The 24,053-nt window shown below is 43.5% G+C and overlaps 2 protein-coding genes across 2 annotated transcripts; both read right to left on the bottom strand.

Annotated features, from left to right (window-relative positions):
* Positions 1 to 361: 361 nt before the first annotated feature.
* On the bottom strand, positions 362 to 1,393 carry LOC100073810 (trace amine-associated receptor 3-like). The gene has a single exon (XM_001506434.2). It carries the CDS (start codon positions 1,391 to 1,393, stop codon positions 362 to 364), a length of 1,032 nt encoding a protein of 343 aa, XP_001506484.2.
* An 11,870-nt stretch (positions 1,394 to 13,263) lies between these two features.
* On the bottom strand, positions 13,264 to 18,426 carry LOC100074815 (interferon-induced protein with tetratricopeptide repeats 5-like). Its single transcript, XM_007671619.3, has 2 exons — positions 18,266 to 18,426; positions 13,264 to 15,362 (listed from the first exon to the last, which is right to left on the bottom strand). Exons 1-2 carry the CDS (start codon positions 18,268 to 18,270, stop codon positions 13,898 to 13,900), a joined length of 1,470 nt encoding a protein of 489 aa, XP_007669809.1. The 5' UTR covers positions 18,271 to 18,426; the 3' UTR covers positions 13,264 to 13,897.
* Positions 18,427 to 24,053: the final 5,627 nt, after the last annotated feature.

Below are 24,053 nucleotides of genomic sequence, written 5' to 3'. Positions count from 1 at the left end.
GTAGGGTGAACACCGTAATGCAGTGTCACCAGCACTCCCAAAGAGCAGCTGCCCATCACACAGTCTCCCTGGCATTGTCACATCTTCTCAGGTTCAGACAAGAGGTTTTCAGTGGGCCCAGCCGGCACTATCTGAGCCTATCCCCAAATGGTTTAAAAAATAATTTTTATTCATCTCCTGCTCATAGCAAGAATGTAGCACTTGTCTGAATGATTTCTGTATATGAAGGACAGGGAGAGAGGTAAATGAAATACGTCAATCAGAGAACATATGGAAATATACCCTCATGACACTAAGACCACCATATTTACCTAATTAAGCATAAACACTTTTTTACCTTCCACTTTGCTAGTCTATATTTTTAATGTGATTCAGGAAACAGGTTTACACCTTCTGAATGGGAGCTAAATATTTTGCCTGATATGATGTATTTAAGGGCATTCCGAAACCATGGGTAGAAGAAACCATGGATTAATGGATTACAGGTGGAGTTGAAATAGCCCAACCATACCGAGAGGTCGAGCACGATCATAGGAGTAGAGAAGTCCAGATAAGGGTCAAGCAAAACGCCCAAGAAGCAAGGCAACCAGCATGCCAAAAATACCCCCATGACAATTCCCAGAGTTTTAGCCGCTTTCCTGTCTTTTTTCTTTGAGATAGCTTTTTTCACTTCACTATTGGTATGTTCAGGCAAGTTGTGGAGAACCTGGGCGTGCCTTTTGGAAATGACAAAAATTCTACCATAAATGCCAATCATAATTGAACCAGGAGTGAAGAAACATGTGATAAACAATATCGTTGCCCACCGCTTATTGAAGGCGAGGGCACAGAAATTGAAACACGCCACAAGAATCTCATAGCTCCGCATGCCGGAGACATTGGCCTCAGATAGGACCAAGCCAAAAGAAAAGATAGCTGGGGCTGACCAGCAAAACGCCAGCAATCTCTTTATCATCCCGTTTGTCATTTTAACTGGGTAGTGTAAAGGATAACACACAGCATAGTACCGATCGAGAGCAATAGAGCAAAGATGGAATATCGACGCAAGGCTGAGCATCATATCGAAGCTTGCGTGGAATTTGCAAAAGCCACTTCCAAAGTACCAGCAGCTCTCCACAGATCTGACCATGCTGTAGGGCATGACGATGAAGCCGAGTAGAAAGTCTGTGGTGGCCATGGAAAGGATCAGGAAGTTGGTGGGGGAGTGAAGTTGTTTGAAGTGGGATATGGATATCATGATTACCAGGTTTCCAAAGACAGTGATAAACATAGCCCCAGACATGACTGAATACATTATCACCCGAACATGAAATGGCCTGGAAGTTGGAGGGCAGGACAGAGTTCCAAATTCTGGACAACTAGACAAGTTGGCAGGAATTGATATTATATCCATTCTTGTTTGTTCTGATCCAGACAGCAAGTCTTGAGTCCACTTTTCTTATTTCTGAGAAATTTGCCAATGAATTTCCACTCCTAATGGGATAATACATTTTAAATAAAAGAATAGAAAGGAAACCTTTTGGGAAAAAATGAAACATTATTATGAAAGATGGGCAGGTTCAAATATGACTTGATTTTGGGTTTGGATAAGCTCACTTATGAGCAATTCATCATGGATTACTAGAGACCCAGAAAGGGATGTTAGACGGTGCATCCATAACCATGAGGATGGGAATCAAGGAGGGCAGTCAGTCCATTGATCGACTGACTGATCGATTGATCAATTGTATTGATTGAGCATTTACTATATGCAGAGAACTGCACTAAACACTTGGGGAAGTACAGTACTATAGAGTTGATCCTTCAAGAATTGAGTTGCTGCCCTCAGAAAGAAAATATAAATGAACCATTAGTCTGATCCGGTAATGCTTTTCCTAATATTATTGAATTCTTTGTAAACATTTTAAAATTACTCTTTCTGATTTTTATTTTTTTCGGTATCTATTAAGCACTTGCTATGGGCCAGGCACTATACAAGCCCTGGGGTAGTTACAAGCCAATCAGGTTGGACACAGCCCCTGTCCCACATGGACCTCACAGTCTTAATCCCCATTTTACAGATAAGGTGACTGAGGCACGGAGAAGTTAAATGACTTTGTCTAAGGTCACACAGCAGGCAAGTGGTGGAGCAGGAATTAGAACCCAGATCCTTCTGATCCCAAGCCCATGCTCTATCCACTAGGAAGCACTGCTTCTCAGTGATTTCAATGAACAACTCCAATACCACCTGGAAGCATTTCCAGAAAATAGCATTATAAAAAAATATAGGACAATACAGGGATAACTCGGGTTTCAGCCATACTTTTATTCCGATACCCCAAGTTGAAGCAGTTGCGGGTCTGATATTTTGTTACAATGCAGTGCAGTGTAATGTATCAAATGCAAGATGACAAAACCGATGAAAAAATTATGGTTTCTTTACCATCAGCTAAGATTTTGGAATTAAGAAAGCTTGCATCATCCTTAAAAAAAAAAGACAAATTTATAAACGTGATTGAAGAAGACCTGAAGTAGAGAAGCATTCAAAGGGTTGAAGAAGTGCTCAAGAGGAGTTGGCCTGATACTTGACACTTTCTGAAGATGACTATTCAATCAAATTGGACAAATATTTCACTAATGTTGAGACAAGCAGCCGGCCTAATAGAAAGAACATGGGCTTGGGAGTCAGAGAAACTGGCTTCTAATCCCAGCTCTACCACTTATCTGCTATATGACTTCTCTGTGCCTCAGTTACTTCATCTGTATAATGAGGATTAAAACTGCGAATCCAATATGGGTCATGGACTCTATCCAACTTGTTTATCTTGTATCTACCTCAGTGCTTAGTACAGTGCCTGGTATGTAGTAAGCATTGTAATCATTTACCAATTACCATTAAAAAAAGGAAAAAAGCACTACTACAATCAGCCGAACAAGGTTGTACTTTTGTAGCCTCCTGCCAAGATTTGTAGCTATTCTATGACTCCTCATTGAGTTGATTTTGTAATGTTATGCCTGGAATTATTTTAACAAAAATCAAGCAATAGTTTATTAATGCTTAATGTAACAATATGTAACAGTATGTAACATAATGAATGTCATATGACTTTTCCAGAAAATTTGGAAGAGACCTCAATTTATACTCAGTTAATCTATGGGAAAAAGTATTCCCCAAGATACAGTCACTCACAAAACAACCATATTTTTAAGGAACATAACTCTACTTCAATCTGGGCAGCCCTTGTATTAGAGCACAGGATGGGGAGACGGGGGAGTGAGGAACCAAGTCCAGGACATGGGGAGCCAGAAAACCATTAGGGAAAGGAAAGAGAAGTCAAGAAAAGACGGTAAATGATTGAAATATCATTTTCACCTTTCTGAAGGAGCTGGTCAATAACAATCTGGAAAGGAATCCAACGAGTTATATGTAAGACTATGGGACAATCAGTCAGTCAATCAATCAATCATATTTATTGAGCACTTATTGTGTGCAGAGCACTGCACTAAATGCTTGGGAGAGTTCAATATAACAATATAACAGACACAGTCCCTGACCGCAATGAGTTTAGCATCCCCAGGATACAGCCATTCTGGATACATCCATATTTTCAAGGAACAATTCACGGCTGTATCTTAGACTATGACTGTAAAGCAGCACGCCCTAGTGGGTAGAACACAGGCTTGGAAATCAGAAGGACCTGGTTCTAATTCTGGCTCCACCACTTGTCTGCTATGTAACCTTGGGCAAGTCACTTAACTTCTCTGTGCCTCAGGTACCTCAACTGTAAAATGGGAATTAAGACTCTGAGCCCCATGCAGGACAGGGATTGTGTCCAAGCTGATTAACTTGTATCTACCTCAGTGTTTAAAACTGTGCTTGGCACATAGTAAGTGCTTAAAAAGTACCATAATTATTATTACATTTGATGCTTTTTAGCACTAGTGACTGGGGCCATGTTAATCCATTGGTCTGGGGCTAACGGATAGTGGGGTGCCTCCCGATGTGGCAGATGACATCATGCTACCTCTGATGACATAACTGAGCAGCACTTATTGCGGAGCCTCCCACCATCCCCTCATTGGTTCCCCCATGCCACTTTCCTAGCCCAACAGAGAATGATCACACTCATGCGTATCTTCCGTCCTTCTCTACCCTTAACAATCGCTCAGGGACTGATCACAGGATTGGCGGGTAAGCCCACATCCTGTCTCTGGCCTGAAACTCCCTCCTTCCTCAAATCTGACAGACAATTACTCTCTCCCTGCCTCCAATATCTTATTAAAGGCATTACCCGCCATGAAGACTTCCCTGACTAAGCCCTCCTTTCCTCTTTTCCCACTCCCTTCTGTGTCGCCCTGACTTGCTCCCTTTATTCATCCACCCTCCCAGATCCATAGCACTCCCAGGCCTGTGCTCTATCCACTAAGCCACACTCCTTCTCAGCATGAACAATAATAGGTTTTAGTGAAAAATCTAAAACAGAGTGTTGCCCTCGGAAGTGCAAGTCACACAATAATCCTTCTATTTCAGGCTGCCTTATTTACTGTCATTTGCTTTTTAAAACCCTGGAGAAAGAAGTCAAGAAATGAAGGGGGAAAGATGAACCAATAATAAGCTTGTCATGGGCAGGGAACTGCCTACCAGCTCAACTGTATTATACTCTCCCTGCCACTTAGTACAGTGCTCTGCACAGGGTAAGCGATCACTCAATACATTGATTGACTGATACTATATTCTTCTAATGAATGAAGTACGTCTTCAAATTCTAAATTCAGAAAACCCTTAGAATGGGGGTTAGTGATAGTATGAGGAAGGCAGGAAGAAAATAGGTCTTTTTTTTTCCTAAAAACAATGATACTATAGTCCAAATTATAGCTGCATAATTTCTCCAGAAGAAATGTACAAATCACAAAAACTTATTTTAACATTGTCTAAATAGACAGTAGCAAATACTGTAGTTGTTTTTATGTAGCAACGATCAGCCCTGTTATTCAAGACTAAATTCAAAAGACTCATTAAGTCCCTAATCAGGTGCCTGCGCCCAAAAAGAAAGGCAAATTGATTTTCAGTTTTTCTCTACCACAGTTTATAAAGCAAAACCATAAATTTTCATTGAACACCTGCCCAGCGGTAAATCACTACACTAGCTCCAACCATAAGTGTTCAACAGGAAATAGTACTAATAAAAATTCCTTTTCTCTCTTATTTCAATTAGGAAATGGTTAAAGACCCATGCTTCTTCCTATGTTAGCTTTAAGTAATGAACATGGATTTTCAAATTTGGATTCCATAGTCTCTGAAATAAACCCATCCATTACGCAGCTGCCAAATGTAAGTCTTCTAATAAATACAAAGCTTAGTATTAAATGGAAAATCGGAGACTGGCAATATTATATTAAACCAATTTTCACCAGACTGAGAAGGGCAGCTGGAGAGGCTTTATTCTTGAAAAAGAAGGAAATATTTGTCAGTAAAATCAGTCATGACAAACTGGTGGGGGAGCATGGCCTAGAGGAAGGAGGCTGGGCCTGGAAGTAGAAGACCTGGGTTCTAATCCAGATTCTGCCACCTGCCTGCTGGGGGATGTTGGGCAGGTCATTTCCCCGTACCTCATTTTCCTCATCTGTAAAGTGAGGATTAAATATCTGTTCTCCTTGCTATTTGGACTGTGAACCCCATGTGGGTCAGAAACTATGTCCAACTTGATTATTTTATACCTACCCTAGAACTAAGTACAGCCCTTGGCACCTAGTTGGTGCTCAACAAATACAATTATTATTTTTTTCCTATCAAATTTTATTCTTAATCTGATCGGTTTATTTTTGTCTTTTTTAATACCACAAAATATTTATTTGAAACAATACCATTTGGCTTTTTAAAATTAAACCATCATTTCATTAGAAAATTTGTAAAAAAATACATATTTTTGAAAAGATAACCATAAAATATGCTGATTAAAATACTACTTGAAGGCTGAAATTAATAAAATGTCAATTCCACCCCATAAATTTAATTAATTATAAAATACTCATAATACATATATCATAATTACTGATCATAAAATTGATACTAATACCTGGTATTTCAATTATGAGTTTATTCCAAGAAGCTCACAGGGCAGAAGAGAAGCCTGATAATAATAAATTGCAGGTGGTGATAATTGTAGAGATTATTCTGAACATTTATCTTCTCAAAAGCAGCTGGGGACATGAGAGATTGAAAATCACTGGAGATAAGAACAGAGTAAGCAAACTTCAGTTTGGACAGGAGGCAGATATATTGAAAATTTAAATGAGGTTTCCATTATTATCTCTTATTTTCTTTCAAAGCTCTTTATAGTCACTTGATTTGAAAACTAATGCAAGAAGAAAACTTTCTGGTAAAATTAAATAGCAGTAAATGTGTTAGAAAAAATGGAAAAGGATTTTTAATTCCAATCACAGATATGTAGAGCACCTATAAATTGTCACTGAAGAAAGGTTAAGTTTGTTCTGTCATTTTTTCCAGGTATCCAATACATTTAGGATTTTCCCAAACCTGAAGGGCAAAGTATATGCACGTAACTTCTTCTCTAAATTTAACCTACATTGAGAAATGTGTAGACAAGTCTATTTAGTCAAACTTTTCAGGTTTCCCAAGAAAGTAGTCAGTCATGGCACACCTTAGAGCATGGAATGCAGCATCACTTCAAAATGAATGTATCCCCACAGCTTCCTGTCCTAAATGTAGCTCTCCAACCTTAAAGTGGGCTGAGAGAATATTCTAGGTGCTAGTTTGAGGAAAATAGATTCTCTTTTGCTAAAGACAAGGGAATGGATTGAGACCTATGCCCTGGACAGATCAAAAACACTGGAAATTTGTTCACTTTTGTTTTAAGCCCTCATTATTAAAGCCCTAGGCTTAAACTCTTTTCTGGCTGTGTAAAATGCTCTGTGCTTGGAAACTGGATATGAAATAACACAAAATGGAGGCCAACTGAAAAAGTGGAAAATAATTCATCTGTAAGCAAACAAATAAAATGCAAACTAAGATGCTAAATAAAGGATTCTGATTAGCTGTAGTTTCAGATGCAATTCATTAACAAGAAAGATTAAGGATAGAGTTATTTATGGAGGAGTTTTACAATATTAGGTCTCTCATTTCATAGTTGTCAAGAAACTGCTCAAAAATTTCATAAAGGAGGATGTTGGTTAGAAGAAAGGAAACCCAGGGAAGAGACCCAAAAATGTCTGAGAGAGACCAAAACCGAAGAAACACGTCTGTAAATACCCAGAATTGGTGTCTCTCTGCAGTAAGCATGTAAATGCTGATGGTGAGGCTCAAGAATATGACATGTTTCTTAAAACAATCACACCAATATGAAAAGGGAAGTGTAGCATTTTAGGAGGATTAAATAAATGACTTAACATTTGCTGTTTTATTTAAGATGTTCCCTCTGTTTTAGACGTACTTTTTGACAAATACAATATTTTTATTTGTTTTTATTCCTTACAAAAGCCCCCTCTTTATTTCACTAGAGTCAGTAACAAATTTAAGAGCATTGTTTCCCTCACACTTTCCTCCCAAGTTATTTTTATGAACAAAAGTGAGTGGAGATAAAATATGATAAAAGCTTTTTACCTCTCATGAACGATTCCGACCCCGCTCCATCCCTGGAAAGCCAGGGGTTATGATGGCCTCAGACTGCTTTCCCAGTGGAGAATCTGGAGATTGGATCTCCTGGAAGTCCCATCATGGAATAAGCTGATGGCAGGTAGTAAGAGATTTTTATTTCTTTACATTGACTCTCAGGAGAGCAGAATTGAGGAAGCCAAGTTTACCAGGAACTCCAAAATATAAATTAACTTCTGATCCCCTGAAGGAATTGCTCTTCTTCTGTCTCCTCAAAGGGATATACACTGATATTCCCTCCCTATCTCCCTTCTTCATGCCCTTCCTCCATCCATTCCTCCCTCCCTTCCTTTCTTCGCATTCCTTGTACCTTGATTGGTTATTGCAGAATCCCTAGGCTCTAGCCTCTATGAAGGTATCTCATTAGTTTTCTCCTTTGATTATTGGTTTGCCAATAACCCGTCTTGTCACATCATAACTTTTCAGCCCCGCTGTGTTCGAAGATGGTTAGGGCAGCCCATGAGCACAGGATTTAAAAGAAAAGAGGTCTGACTTCACGGAAATCAGGGAGAAGCTGTAAAATTAATTGTGCAGAGGCTGCTTCTCCTTTCTGTTGGCTTTCTTTGTTTTGAGCTAGAGTTTGGGAGTCAACTCTGAGGGGATGGCTGGAGAGAATGAATGCGGACTATGTGGAAATATGGGAAGAATGTGTACACTATTCATAGGCCACATAAAACAGTTATAGATGTAATTATAATGTAATTTATTTCTTTATATTAATGTCTGTTTCTCCCTCTAGACTGTAAACTCGTTGTGGGCAGGAAATGTGTCTGCTTATTGCTATATTGTACTCTCCCAAGCGCTTAGTACAGTGCTGTGCACACAGCAAGCTCTCAAAAAATATGATTGGATGAATGAATTAATGAATCACTGTAAATAGCACCATCATTCTCCCTTTCCACAAGTCTGTAACCTTTACATTATCCTCAACTCATTCATTCATTCAATAGTATTTATTGAGCACTTATGTGCAGAGCACTGTACTAAGTGCTTAATCTCGCTCATTCAACCCACATATTCAATCTATCGCCACATCCTATTAATACTACCTTCACATTGCTAAAATCTGCCCTTTCATCTCCATCCAAATTGCTAACTACATTGACCCAAGCATATATCCTATCCCGCCCTGATTACTTGTCTGTCTCCTCCCTGACCTCCCTGACTCTTGTATCTATCCACTTCAGTCCATACTCCACTCTGTTCCCTGGATCATTTTCTAACAAAAGTTCAGTCTGTGTTTTCCGCAGTCCTCAAGAACCTCCAGTGGCTGCCCACCCACCTCCTCATCAAACAGAAATTCCTTACCCTTGGCTTTAAAGCACTAAATCACCTTGCCCCCTCCTTATTTTATTTTTCAAATGCCAACCGACTCACTATATCTCAATCTCATCTATCTCCCCCTGCCCACATCTTGCCTCTGGCCTGGAACTCTCTCTTCCTTCATATCCAACACAGAATCACTCTCCCCACTTTCAAAATCTTATTAAAATCACATCTTCTCTAAGAGACTTTCCCCAAATAAGCCCTCATTTTCTCTACTCCCTTTCCCTTCTGCATCACTCTTGCACTCATATTTGTTTCCTTTTTTCATCTCACTTTCAGCCCCAACCTCACTTATGTACCTATCCATAATTTTTTATTACTACTATCATTATTGTTATTAATGGTATTTGTTAAGTGCCTCTATGTGCCAGGCACTGTAGTAAGCACAGGGTTGGGTACAAGCAAATCGGGTTGGATTCAGTCCCTTGTCCCACATGCAGCTCACAGTCTCAATCCCCATTTTACAGATGAGGTTACTAAGGCACAGAGAAGTTAGGTGACTTGCCCAAGGTCACACAACAGACAAATGGCAGAGCCAGGATTAGAACCCATGACCTTCTGACTCCCAGGCCTGTGGTATATCCATACACCATACATTTTTAATGTCTGTCCCCCCACAGACTGTAAGATCCTTATGGGTAGGGATTGTGTCTATCAACTCTGTTGAATTGTACTCTCCCAAGCACCAGTAAATACTCCATAAATAAGACTGATTGATTAATAATGTCCAAAAACTGGTTTTCAGGTCGAGCTAGTGTTTCTTACACCAAACCGAATCATAAACCTGGGCTCACTCAATGGATGGCACACTTTGCAAATATATCCACACAATTTTGCTTGCCATTAACTTTTCTAACTGATAATCCTTGTTAAACAGAATGTTATGTGAGGTGGAGATAAGAAGAACCAAATGTTTCCATAAACTTAAAAATTTGCACTGGATCCACTCCCTTTATCAAGACTGTAATTATAGCTACCCTCTTTAATAGTCTACATGTTGCCAGTTCCCTCAAAAAACAAATTACTAAGAAAACCTGACAAAAACAGTAAACTAAACATATTCTCATTTCAGGCCTTCTGCCCGGTTTCTTTTAAAACCAAACTTGATTTTGCCCAGGCCCTGAAAATATGAAAAGATCTAGATCGATCAATCACTGGTAATTAGTAAGCACTTACTGTGCACAGAGTACTGTACTAACTGCTTAGGAGAATACAATATAGCAAAGGTGGTAGACACATTCCCAGCCTACAGAGAGCGTACAGTCTAGAGAATCTAAATTGCTTTTTCTGAAGTGTGGCTAGCTCTTTGCAGTGGAATGAAGGCATGAAATCTTTGAAATCTTCCTGCAGCGGTACAGAATCCATCCATCAATCTTATTGAGAATTTACTATGTGGAGAGCACTGTACTAAGTGCTTGGGAGACTACAACATAACAGAAGCAGTGTAGCCTAGTGGAAAGAGCCTGGGCTTGGAGTCAGAGGTCGTGGGTTCTAATCCCAACTCTGCCACTTGTCAGCTGTGTGACTTTGGGCAAGTCACAACTTCTCTGGGTCTCAGTTACCTCATCTGGAAAATGGGGATTAAGACTGTGAGCCCCACGTGGGACAACCTGATTACCTTGTATCTACCCCAGCACCTAGAACAGTGCTTGGCACATAGTAAATGCTTAACAAATACCATTATATTATTATATGTTATATAATTATAATATATATTATTATTAACAATGTAAGAGGTACATTCCCTGCCCACAACAAGCTTATAGTTTAAAGGGAAGGCAGGACATCTTGGGATCACAATCAATCCATCAGTAAATCTATGTTTTTTGTTGGGGGGGTTTTGAGCTCTGGCGGTGTACAGAGCAATGTGCCAAGTGCCTGGGAGAATGCAAAAGAGTAGGTAGACATAATCCCTGCCAACAAGGAGTTTACAGGCTAGTGATCAATCAATGATATTTACTGAGTGATTACTGTGTGCAAAACAATGAACTAACTACTTAGGAGAGTTCAATACCACAGAGCTGGTAGGCAGGTTTCCTGTCCACAAGGAGTTGCAGTCTAGACATAATGCATACAATCATTTGGTCAGGCTCTATCTGGCTATCTTGCGTGGAACAGGACATAGCACAGGCTAAAGTGTAGCGGTAACTGCATTTCTTTGTTATGGAATTTGGGTGGGAAGTAGAGAGTTAACATTGAGGTGCCCCTGGTGGGGAAAGTTTGTGTTTCCAAGATAAGGCAGTAAAGGAGATTGTGTGCTGTGTTATGGAGCCTCGAGCTAAATACAAGGAGCCAGGAGCCCTCCAGGTCTATGAGAAAGAGATTAAGTCTGAGTGAAATTGACTTCCCATAGGCTCACCTGTGTCTTCAAACATACACAGAAGCAAAAATGAGGACTTTACATCGAAACTCACATAAATGGTCATGCCAAGCATACGTGACATACAAGTGCTGCACAGTAAGCCCACCTAATGGACTTCCTAGACTGAGAAACCCCATTTTAGGGACTAATCAAGTTAAAGTACTCACCTTGGGTCCAACAATCTGTAAATGAGTTCAGCCAGTTCATCACACATTGCCCTGAATTTGATGGACACCCCTCTTCAAAAGATAGTTCCCTAATTCGACTATCATTTTCTAGTACAAATGTATAAAGCCACATGGCCGAATGGGTAGAGCATGGGCCTCAGAGTAAGCAGGACCTGGGTTCTAATTCTGAATCTACCACTTTGCTGTGTGACCTTGGGCAAGTCACTTCACTTCCTCTATCCCTTAGTTACCTCATCTGTAAAATGGAGATTAAGACTGTGAGCCCCATGTGTAACTCTATTTCCAACTTGATTATTTTGTATCTACTCCAGGGGGTTAGAGCAGTGCCTGGTTTATAGCAAGCTCTTAACAAATACCATAAAATAATCCGCTGGGAAACATATGTTCTGGCAAAAATGACTGTATTTCTTTATAGCCCCTTCACTGTATCAATCCATTAGTCGATGGTATTTATTAAACACTTACTGCGTGCAAAGCACTGCACTAAACCCCACTCTTCGAGGAGTTGTCCTGATCTTCTGTGGCCGGTATCTTTACCAACCTTCCAGGCCCCCTTCCAGATTGTGCACCCCTTTTCTTTAAGGCATTTGTGTACTAGACGATTTACCATCCTGTCTCTGTTCTGTCTCCTTCCCATATTGTACTAGGCAATTGACCATCCTGTCTCCATTCTATCTTCTTCCAATATTGTGCTAGACATCCTGTCTCCATTTAATCTCCTTCCTGTGGAAGATCAATTAGCTGAATTTGGGTACGGGATGTGTCAATTATATTACCATAACTAAGAACTGGTTCCTGGTTCAGCGAAGCAGCGTGGCTCAGTGGAAAGAGCCCTGGTTTAGGAGTCAGAGGTCATGGGTTCTAATCCCACCTCTGCCACTTGTCAACTGTGTGACTCTGGACAAGTCACTTCACTTCTCTGTGCCTCAGTTCCCTCATCTGTAAAATGGGGATTAAGACTGTGAGCCTCACGTGGGACAACCTGATTAATTTGTATCTACCCAGCGCTTAGAAGAGTACTCTGCACATAGTAAGTGCTTAACAAATACCAACATTATTATTATTATTATCTGAATGGAGGGTGGAGTTCTGGCCAATGCAAGGGGGTTGGGTGGGATTTGGGGTGGGCACTGGAAGAGTTGCAGTCGAGTGGAATGAAGAAATGCTTGCAATTAAAGGTACCAGGTTGGGGACAGTTCGTGGCTGTTGGTCCCTCGAACCCCATGGCGTGAACGGCAGCCACTTTCCTCCCTTTCCTGATCTCTCGGCTCGTTCTCTTGAGTCTGTGCATTTCTACGCCAAGGTCACGAAACCCTCTCATGCGATTGAGAGATCAGAGTCGTTTCTCTGGTAAAATCCATAACAGTTTGTTAAGCATTTACTATGTGTCAGACACTGTACTAAGCATTGGGGTAGATACAAGCTACTCCGGTTGGACCGAATCCTTGTCTCATCTGGGACTCCCGGTCTTAATTCACATTTGACAGGTAAGTGAGGCACAGAGAAATGAAGTGAGTTGCCCAAGGTAACACAGTAAACAAGTGGTGGAATGGGATTAGAACCCAGGACCATCTGGCTCCCAAGCATGTGTTCTATCCACCAGGCAATGCTGCTCCCCTTGAGGGCCAGTGAACATGTTTTATACACCTTTCTTGTGTTATCTCGCAGCACTTAATTACAGTGATTTGAGCAAAGTGGGCATTCGACAAATACCATGGAATGAATGAATGACGTGATTGCAGTTGTATTGAAATTTATTGGAAGGTTATAAGACGGATCAATGTCACCCAGCCCTTGTATCCATACTGTTTTGCGGGTTCACTTTAGGTGAATCCTAAGAGTACTGAACTTCGGCTTTTGTCGGAAGAGGGTTGCTCAGTGGTAAAGTGATAGATGGAGGGCAATCCCCAGTAATGGAATTTGGCCAGCTGTTGTTACAGAGAGGAGGTTCATTTGTCTTCTAGGAGGAGGTGGAATCTTTACCAACAGAGTTGCCCATTGATCGGATAGAAAACTCCCATGTCCAGTACTTAACTCTTATTACTACAACCATTCCAAAACAAAATGATGAAGATAAAGGGGAATGGCAATCTGGTATTGCTGTCGATCAATCATTTCCTAACCAATCTTTTAAGAAAGTCAATTTAAAAACTTCTAGGGCAAAAGCTCAGAGCATCTAAAAAAGTAGGAAATCAGCAGATTTCCCCTACTCTCCAAGGGAAAGGGGAGTGAAAAAAAGTCAATGAACAAAGTCCAACAAAAATATTTTAAAATAACATATTGAGTATAGTTGTTGGAAAAGATAGCACCATTCACACTTATTTTTGGAAGAGAATGCTCAGGAGAGCATTCATGAGGGAGATGGGTTAATTAATCAAAAGCCTGGGCTTTTATTTTGAGCTGCAGGAGACACAAGGCACTGAAGTATTCATCGTTAGTGGGATCCAGCTTCAGGGCTTTCTGGTAGCAGTCAATCGCTTCTTTTATTTCTCCCTGCAGCTGGTGAACGAACCCGAGGAGACCCAAACTCTCCGAATCCGACGTGTTTTGCCTCAGTCGCTTTTTGGCTATTTTCTGCACTAAAGTTTTAAGTTTTTCATTTACCTCTGAGTCTTTTGTTATTTTTAGCCCTTTTACATAGTGAATAAGGGCATTGCTTTCAGATTTCATTTGAAACTCTTGAAAGCGACCATAGTACAAGTGGGCTGCTTGTTTATCAGTATCTTCCATTTTCTCCATCTGTAATATTTTCTGGAAAATGTCGTCTGCTTTTTCATGCTCACCTAATTCTGCATACATGCTAGCGAGGACTATTTTGGCAAATATAAAGTTTGGTCTCTGTTCCAGTGTCAATTCAAAATGAAATATGGCAGATCTAACTAATTTCTTCATCTTCTCTTTATTTGTGCCTTGTGGCTTGTAATTTGCAGCTTGTTTTATTTCAATCATTTGTGCCCGGTAGCAAAGCCCTATCTGATGGTTCAGGAAGGCAGACTTGGGTGTAATCTTCAATGCCTTCTGTAAAAGTTCCAGAGATGTATCGACACAGCCCTTCCTTCTGTAGAATTTGGCCGCGTAGCGGAGGACGTAAGGTGACGATGAGTGCTCATCTAAGGTCTCTTGGATGTACTTTTCTCCTTCAGCTTCCTTTTGTAAGTCCTGAAGCTTCAAGGCAAGAAGGACCTTGACGTATGAGTCACCTGGATTCAGCCTGACTGCCTGCCTCAGAGGCTCTAGGGAGAAACATTTACCAAAATGGTTTTGTCTGTCCAAGTTATCTAGACGATATACCGTGATGGCAAAGCCAGAATTGAACTCTGGGTTGTCAGGTTCTTGTTCCAGAGCCTTTTCAAAACACACCTTAGCCCTTTCATAATGTTTCCCTCCAAACTTTAATAGTGCCCAGCCTTCTTCACAGAAGATTTCTGGCCGCTCCACCTTGTAGCGGTGGGGGCTTGAAAGCTTGCTGCACATTCTCTCTACCCTGTCTACGTAGTTTTGAGCTTTAGCAAGATTGCCCATGTGGTAATGTATCCAGGCACGGTTTCCCCAGATAACCAGATGTCGAGTTTCAGCTTCTCCTTTGGAATACATCTGAATTTCCTCTTCTGCATTTCTCAAGCTTTCCAAGGCTTCCTCATTTTGGCCTTTTAAGTACTTGGCATAAGCCAAGAGGTTGTATGAGGTAAATTTGGATTTTGTGAAGAGAAACTCAATCTGATCAGAGATTCTATCTTCCAAATCGTCGAGGGTGATGTCTTCCTTCTTTAAATCCCACGTGAAATGGCAGGCCAATTGTTGCAGAGCAGTATGTAAGAAATTCTGGGCCACCTCACTAAAGTGGATAAAAATGATAAATTAAGTTAAGGACTGTACCAAACAGGTTTGTACCATAGCTGACAGAATTTGTTCCTGACTACCTTTAAAATTCAAAATTAAATGTATTTGTTTAGTTGTTAAATGAAGGTTAAAGTTAATTTTGAGCCACTTGTAAGTGAATTTTTCCAAATACCAGTTATTGCTTCAGGACATTTTTATCGTCCTCAGGCCCAGAAACATGGGGGAAGGTGGAGAGAAAAAGGTGCTGCTGGGGTGATCATCCCGTTCCACCCCCAACCCCAATCCCCAGGATAGCAATAATAATGTTGGTATTTGTTAAGCGCTTACTATGTGCCGAGCACTGTTCTAAGCGCTGGGGTAGACATAGGGGAATCAGGTTGTCCTACATGGGGCTCACAGTCTTAATCCCCATTTTACAGATGAGGGAACTGAGGCACAGAGAAGTTAAGTGACTTGCCCACAGTCACACAGCCGACAAGTGGCAGAGCTGGGATTCGAACTCATGAGCCCTGACTCCAAAGCCCGTGCTCTTTCCACTGAGCCACGCTGCTTCTCAAGTGGCTCAGTGGCTGTAGCCTGCAAGGGGGAAAGCTCAGGCCCTGGACTACTCCCCTCCGGCCTAAAATTTAAAGAAGCAGCTTGGCCTAGTGGATAGGGCATGGGCCTGGGATTCAGAAGGGTGTGGATTCTAATTCTGGCTCCACCACTTGTCTGCTGTGTGACCTTGGGCAAGTCACTTCACTTCTCTGTACCTCAGTTACCTCATCTGTAAAATGGGGGTTGACTGTGAGCCTCATGTGGGACAACCTGATTACCCTGTATCTACCGAATGCTTAGAACAGTGCTCTGCACATAGTAAGTGCTTAACAAATGCCAACATTATTATTATTATTATTATTATTATTATTATTATTCCCTGGGCTTCAGTTCCCTCATCTGTAAAATGGGGATTAAGACTGTGAGCCCTACGTAGGAGAGGGACTGTGTCCAACCTGATTAGTTTTTAACTACCCAAGTGCTTAGAACAGTGCTTGCCACATAGTGAGTGCATAGTGAGTGCTGAACAAGTACCATCCTCATCATTATTATTAATATTATTACAAAGGCAAGAATAACTCAAGGAGGGTATTCCAGGATAGTGGAGCTGCCTCTGGTCAATCAATATCCAGGATCTGAAGCTGACAGAGGAGGGGGAGAATTACATTTCCCAGTCTTCCAGGGGCAGCGAGCGACTATTACTATGACTATTACTATTAATAATAATATAATAATAATGATGGTATTTGTTAAGCACTTACCAGATGCCAGGCACTGCAGGGGTGGCTACAAGCAAATCGAGTTGGACACAGTTCCTGTCCCTCATGAGGCTCACAGTGTCAATCCCCTTTTTACAGATAAGGTAATTGAGGCACAGAGAAGTGAAGTAAAAATAATAATAATTATGGTATTTGTTAAGTTCCCCTCTCAGGGTCACATCTGAAGAGTTTCCAGTACTCTCCCAGTCTCTACTACAGGAGGGAGAGTCAAGCATAGTCCTATCCATTCCATTCCTAGCTTGGGGAGTGGCTAGTGAGTGGACGGCAATCTGCTACAAGTCAAAACTCCCCTGCGCTGGGCAGCAGCGGCATGAAAGAGAGTCGAGGGTGGAATTCAGATTTACTACGTGGAAGGAAGCAATGGTAAACCATATTTTTACCAGGAAAACCCTATGGATACACTACCAGCAAGATTGAAAATGGAGGTGGGGTGTTCTGAGAGAGATGTGTCATTCATTCATTCATTCATTCAATAGTATTTATTGAGCGCTTACTATGTGCAGAGCACTGCACTAAGCGCTTGGAATGTACAAATCGGTAACAGATAGAGACAGTCCCTGCCCTTTGACGGGCTTACAGTCTAATCTGGGGAGACAGGCAGACAAAAACAATAGCAATAAATAGAGTCAAGGGGAAGAACATCTCATAAAAGCAATGGCAAATAAATAGAATCAGGGTGATGTACATCTCATTAAACAAAATAAATAGGGTGATGAAGATACAGTTGAGCGGACGAGTACAGTGCTGAGGGGGTGGGATGGGAGAGGGGGAGGAGGAGAGGGAAAGGGGGGAGAAGAGGGTTTAGCTGCGGAGAGGTGAAGGGTGGGATAGTGGGAGCAGAGGGGAAAAGGGGGGAGAGCTCAGTCTGGGAACGCCTCTTGGAGGAGGTGAGCTTTAAGTAGGGATTTGAAGAGGGGAAGAGAATTAGATTGTTGGAGGTGAGGAGGGAGGGCGTTCCAGGACCGCGGGAGGACATGGCCCAGGGGTCGACGGCAGGATAGGCGAGACTGAGGGATGGTGAGGAGGTGGGCAGCAGAGGAGCGGAGGGTGCGGGGTGGGCGGTAGAGAGAAGGGAGGAGAGGTAGGAAGGGGCGAAGTGATGTAGAGCCTCGAAGCCTAGAGTGAGGAGTTTTTGTTTGGAGCAGAGGTTGATAGGCAACCACTGGAGGTGTTTAAGAAGGGGAGTGACATGCCCAGATCGTTTCTGCAGGAAGATGAGCTGGGCAGCGGAGTGAAGAATAGTCTGGAGAGGGGGCGAGAGAGGAGGCCTCTGCTACTTGTTTGCTGTATGACTCTTTTCTGGGCCTCAGTTACCTCATCTGTCAAATGGGGATGAAGACTGTGAGCACCTTGTGTAGCACAGACTGTGCCCAACCTTGCACCCACCCCAGCCCTTAGGACAGTACCTAGCACATATAGTAAAAGCTTAACAAATACAATTAAGAAAGGGGAGGAGACAGGATGGACACCCCCTTTGGTTGCAGGGGAGAGAAGCAGCACTTTCCAAGCACTTAATACAGTGTTCTACACGTGTAAGCACTCAATAAATTCAATTGAATAAATGAATGAATGATTAATTTACCTCATGACTGCTGTTCGTCAGTAAGTTTTCCAGAACTCAAGTCCAGGAAGTCCAATCCGTTTTTTTTCTCCCTTCAAAGAGATGGTTCAGGCACTTCTTTTCCCTGGATCACTCTAGCCAGATGTGTGACCAAAGAGGAAGTGGACCTCGTTTTAGGCATTTAAATAATCTGGAAAATGGAAAGTGAAACTGTTTCAAACTCGGAAAGTGAAACTTTCAAACTCGGAAGGTGAAATTTACAGGCAGTGGAGCTAACTTTACTATCTTAGATAAGTAATTACTCATTTGCTGGAGTGGGAGCTTCAAGGAAAAAAAAAGATTCAGAAATAGGAATATCACACTTGGTTGTGGTGTGATCCTAGTACAAGTCATCTAACTTCTCTGGGCCTCAGTTCCCTTGACTATAAAATGGGAATGAAATGCTTGTTTTTTCCCCTCCCTAAATCTGAGAGCCCCATGTGGCATAGAGACTGTCTGATCTGACTGCTTTGTGTCTACTCCAGAGTTTAGCCCAGTAAACTGGCTATTGTAAATGCTTAACAAATACCCATTAAGCAATCAGTGGCATCATTGAGCCCTTACTGGGTGCTGAGCACTGTACTATGCCTTTTGGAAAGTACAGTATAATAGAGCTGATAGGCACAATCTCTGTTTAGAAGGAGCCTACAGTCTACAGAGAGACATTGAAATAAATTACAGAGTAGGGGAAATAGAAGAGTACAAGGCTATGTACATAAGTGCTGTGGAGGTGGGGTGAGTAGTAAGGTGCTTGAGGGGTACAAAACCAAGTTCATAGTCAATGCAGAAAGGAGGGAGGAGATGGGAAATGAGGGTTTAGTCAGGAAAGGTCCCTTTGAGAAGATGTGATTTTAGAAGGGTTTTGAAGATAGGGAAAGTGGGGGTCTATCAGATATGAAGGGGTAGGGAGTTCCAGGCTGAAGGGAAGATTTAGGCAAGGGGTCGCTTGCAAGATAGACAAGATTGAAGTTTGGAGAGTAGGTTAGTGTTAGAGGAGTGAAGTGGGTTGATTGGGTTGTAGCAAGAGGTCAGCGAGTGAAGGAATATTAAAATATTCCTGTGTTATTAATGAAGGAATATTAAAATATTCCTGTTATTAAATAAGTTCACTCAGCCCCCAGTTGACTCCTTAAAGATATCTTATGTATGAGTTGTTTACTCAACTCCTAGGTGACCTTTCAGGGATATCTCATGCAGATGTTGACCGTGTATCAATGTTCCAGGAACTAGCCACTCCAAGGAACACAACAAACCCTGCTTGGGAGGGCTGGCTACTCTCCCAAGCGTGTTGTTATTCAAACTTTACTCTGCGGCCCCTCATGGTATGTCCTTGAATTTATCTGTGTCTTAATAATAATAATGTTGGTATTTGTTAAGCGCTTACTATGTGCCAAGCACTGTTCTAAGCACTGAGGTAGACATAGGGGAATCAGGTTGTCCCACGTGGGGCTCACAGTCTTAATCCCCATTTTACAGATGAGGGAACTGAGGCACAGAGAAGTTAAGTGACTTGCCCACAGTCACACAGCTGACAAGTGGCAGAGCTGGGATTCAAACTCATGAGCCCTGACTCCAAATTCTGTGCTCTTTCCACTGAGCCACTCTGCTTCTCTAGTTTGGAATATAGCCCAGAACACCAGGCATACGTCCAACAGCATTGGCAAAGAGCCTTCTTTATCCTAAAAGTTTATAAAAGGCGTGTCCCCTAGTCAGGCCCTTTGGAATCTCACCCATGGAGAGGACGCTCTGCCTGGGACCCTCCCATTCGGAACTCGTCGGCTGTTGAACCGGGATTCCCCAGCCACTAAGAACTCGAGTCGGTGCTCCTCCGAATTGGTGATGTTTTCTTTAACTTTCTTTTCGGTCTTAACTATTGCATTGCTCTTAATCTGTGTTATTTTTTCTCTTATTATGTTGGCTTTGTTACTGTAGAACTCTTATGCCTTGCATTGTATGATTATTAAACTATTCTAATATAGAGAAGTGTACAGCGTGTCATTTGTGGGAGTGGATCCGAACATTGCTCAAAACAGCGAGATAAGATGTGAAGAACACCACTGAATGAGTGCCTTGAAGCTAATGATAAAGAGTTTCTATTAGGAGCAGAGGTGACTGGAGGTTTTTGAGGAGAGGGGAAGGTATGGACTGAATGGATTTTAAGAAAATGATCTGGGCAAAAGAGTGAAGTATGGACTGGGGAGAGGAGAGACAGGAGGCAGGGAGGTCATTGAGGAGGCTGTTGTAATAGTCAAGGCAGGAAATAGGAGGAGAACCAAGAGAGGACTATGTTGGTGAAGCCAAAACTAGGTAGTGTGTCCAGGAGAATGTGGTGGCCAACAGTGTTGAAGCAGCAAAGAAGGATAGAAGCCAATGAATTTGGCAGTGAAGGGGGTTTGAAAGCAGTGGAGAAGGAGCCATTGGAAAGTTAGCAGTTGAAGATAGCAGACAAGGAAGGAAGGAAAAAGAGGGCAAGTTTTTTTGATAAGGTGCGAGAGGATAGTGTCAGAGGCACAGGCTGGGAGTGTCAATTTTGAAAGGAGATGGGCATCCCTTCTTGAGATGTGGCTGGGAAAAATGGGAGAGTCAAAAAGCAGGCAGGAGAAGGAAAGGACTGGAGAGGAACAAGGGAGAGTTTAGGGAGACCAGGCTAAATGGTTTCAGCTGCTACCTGTGCCCGCAACTACTCCTCTCCCCATGAATTTCCCCTCCTCTATCCCCTACATCAGCTCCACCCTTCCCCATGTTGGACACCCTCAGGGCTCCCTCCGCCGCCTCAGAGACATTTGGACCACAAGCCCCAGGACTCTCCTTGCAGCTAGCCTTTTGATTTTGATCCGATTGGCCCTTAGTCAACACCCGACCCTGGACATCACCCATTTATTAATAATATCTTATTGTATCATGCTACTATATTACCAGTTTGGCATGTTATTGTTAACTGTTCTCGGTGCTGCCACCTTCCTCTCTGACCTCACCCTGTCCTTCCACCCCCACTCCTTCCATCTGCCCCACCCAATCTTCCCCTTCCCCTTCCCCTCTCCTTCCCAGCTCTTTTCTGCTCTCTCCTCTGCCTCCTCCCCTCCTCCCTTCCCCCACCCTAGAACCCCACTTTACCAGCACCACCCCTCTTCCCCCTCCCCTTACGCTCCTCCCCACCAAACCCCCACCTCCCACCCTCCCCCCTTCCCTCTTCCCCACCCATGCCCCATCCCAGTCCTCCTGTCCCACCGCCACCCCTCATCCCCCCGCTCCCCATCCAGGGCCCCGCCATCTCATTCCCATCTAAACCCTCCCCTCCCCCCGGTCCCTCCTCCCTCGCCCCCGGCACCCACAGCTGCTGTCAAGTGTGGCCTCTGGAACCACCGCTCCATTACAGGCAAACTACCTTTCATCCTTGACCTTTTCCTTTCCCACTCTCTCCTCCTCCTCACCCTTACGGAGACCTGGCTCACTCATGAAGACACAGCCTCTTCTGCTGCTCTCTCCAGCAGAGGCCTCTCCTTCTCCCACTCACCCAGACTCACCAGAAAAGGAGGCGGCGGCGGCTTCCTTCTCTCACCCCAATGCCGCTTCCGCACTGTGCCTCCTCCCCCTTCCCTCTCCTTCCCCTCCTTTGAAGCCCATATTATTCACCTCTACCATCCCCTCAAGATTCTAGTAGCCATCATCTACCATCCTCCTGGTCCCAGCCTCCAACTTCTTCAACCACCTTGACCCCTTTCTCACCTTCCTTCTCTCTCCCCACTCTGATCCTCGGAGACTTCAACATCCACATGGATGTACCCGATGACTCCTCTGCCAGCGGCCTGCTATCGCTCCTCGACTCTGCCGACCTACTGCTCCACCACACCTCTCCCGCTCATCGACTTGGTCATACCCTCGATCTCGTCATCTCCTACTGCCGCACTATCTCCTCCTTCACCTACTCTGAAATCCCTCTCTCGGACCATAACCTCTCACCTGCCTCCTCTCTCACACTCTCTCCCCCTGAAAATCTGTATTACTCCCCGACAGAGACCTCCGCTCTCTTGATCCCATCCGTCTCTCCAAAAGCATCTCTCCCCACCTTTCCTCCCTATCCTCTCTTCCCACTCTCGATCAGGTTACCGCTCTCAACTCCACCCTCTCTACTCATCTCAACTCTCTCGCCCCCCTGTCCCTCCGCCGCTCTCGCTCCACTAACCCGCAGCCCTGGATCTCTGCCTCTGTCCACCTCCTTCGCTCTTATGCTTGAGCTACGGAGCGCTGCTGGTGAAGGTCCAAGCACCAAGCCAACCTTATCCATTTCTAATTTATCCTTTCCTGCCTTAACTCTGCCCTCTCGTCCGCCAGGCAAAACTACTTTTCTTCCCTCACTGATGCCTATGCCTGTCACCCCTGACAACTGTTCTGAAAATTAATTCTCTCCTCAGGCCCCCTGTTTCTCCCCCTCCCCCATCCCTCACCCCCAACGATCTGGCCACCTACTTCATCACAAAAATTAACACAATCAGGACTGAGCTCCCCGAAGTCATGCTTTCCCCTTCTGCTCCCCCCCCAACCCTCTCCCCTACTTTACCATCCTTCCCTGCAGTATCCTCTGAGGAGATCGCCTCCCTCCTTGCAAGTGCCACCCCCTCCACCTGTCCTTCGGACCCCATTCCCGCTCACCTTATAAAAGCAGCGTGGCTCAGTGGAAAGAGCACGGGCTTGGAGTCAGAGGTCATGAGTTCGAATCCGGATCTGCCACTTGTCAGCTGTGTGACTATGGGTAAGTCATTTAGCTTCTCTGTGCCTCAGTTACCTCATCTGTCAAATGGGGATTACCTGTCAGCCTCATGTGGGACAACCTGATTACCCTGTATCTCCCCCAGCGCTTAGAACAGTGCTCGGCACATAGTAAGCGCTTTATAAATACCAACATTATTATTATTAAAAACCATCACCCCTTCCCTCCTCCCCTCCTTAACTTCTATCTTTAACCACTCACTCTCCAATGGCTTCTTCCCTTCTGCCTTCAAACATGCCCATCTCTCCCCCATCCTAAAAAAACCCTCTCTCGACCCCACTTCCCCTTCCAGTTACCGCCCTATCTCCCTACTACCCTTCCTTTCTAAGCTCCTAGAATGAGTCGTTTACACTCGCTGCCTGAATTCCTCAACTCCAACTCTCTCCTGGACCCCCTCCAATCTGGCTTCCGTCCCCTCCACTCTACTGAGACTGCTCTCTCAAAGGTCACCCATAACCTCCTTCTTGCCAAATCCAATGGCTCCTACTCCATTCTAATCCTCCTTGACCTCTCAGCTGCCTTTGGCACTGTCGACCATCCCCTTCTCCTCCACACCTTATCTCACCTTGACTTCACAGACTCCATCCTCTCCTGGTTCTCCTCTTATCTTTCTGGCCGTTCATTCTCAGTCTGCTTCACGGGCTCCTCCTCCCCCTCCCATCCTCTAACTGTTGGAGTTCCTCAAGGGTCAGTTCTTGGCTCTCTTCTGTTCTCCATCTACACTCACTCCCTTAGTGAACTCATTCACTCCCACAGCTTCAACTATCATCTCTATGCAGATTACACCCAAATCTACATCTCCTCCCCATTCTCTCCCCCTCCCTTCAGGCTCGTATCTCCTCCTGCATCCAGGATGTCTCCACTTGGATGTCCGCTCGCAACCTAAATCTCAACATGTCCAAAACTGAGCTCCTTATCGTCCCTCCCAAGCCCTGTCCTCTTCCTGACTTCACTGTCACTGTGGACAGTACGACCATCCTTCCTGTCTCTCAAGCCCACAAC

This window comes from Ornithorhynchus anatinus, chromosome 2 (assembly GCF_004115215.2).
Source record: "Ornithorhynchus anatinus isolate Pmale09 chromosome 2, mOrnAna1.pri.v4, whole genome shotgun sequence".
Classification (NCBI taxonomy): Eukaryota; Metazoa; Chordata; class Mammalia; order Monotremata; family Ornithorhynchidae; genus Ornithorhynchus; species Ornithorhynchus anatinus.
This window is presented reverse-complemented; position numbering and strand designations above follow the sequence as displayed.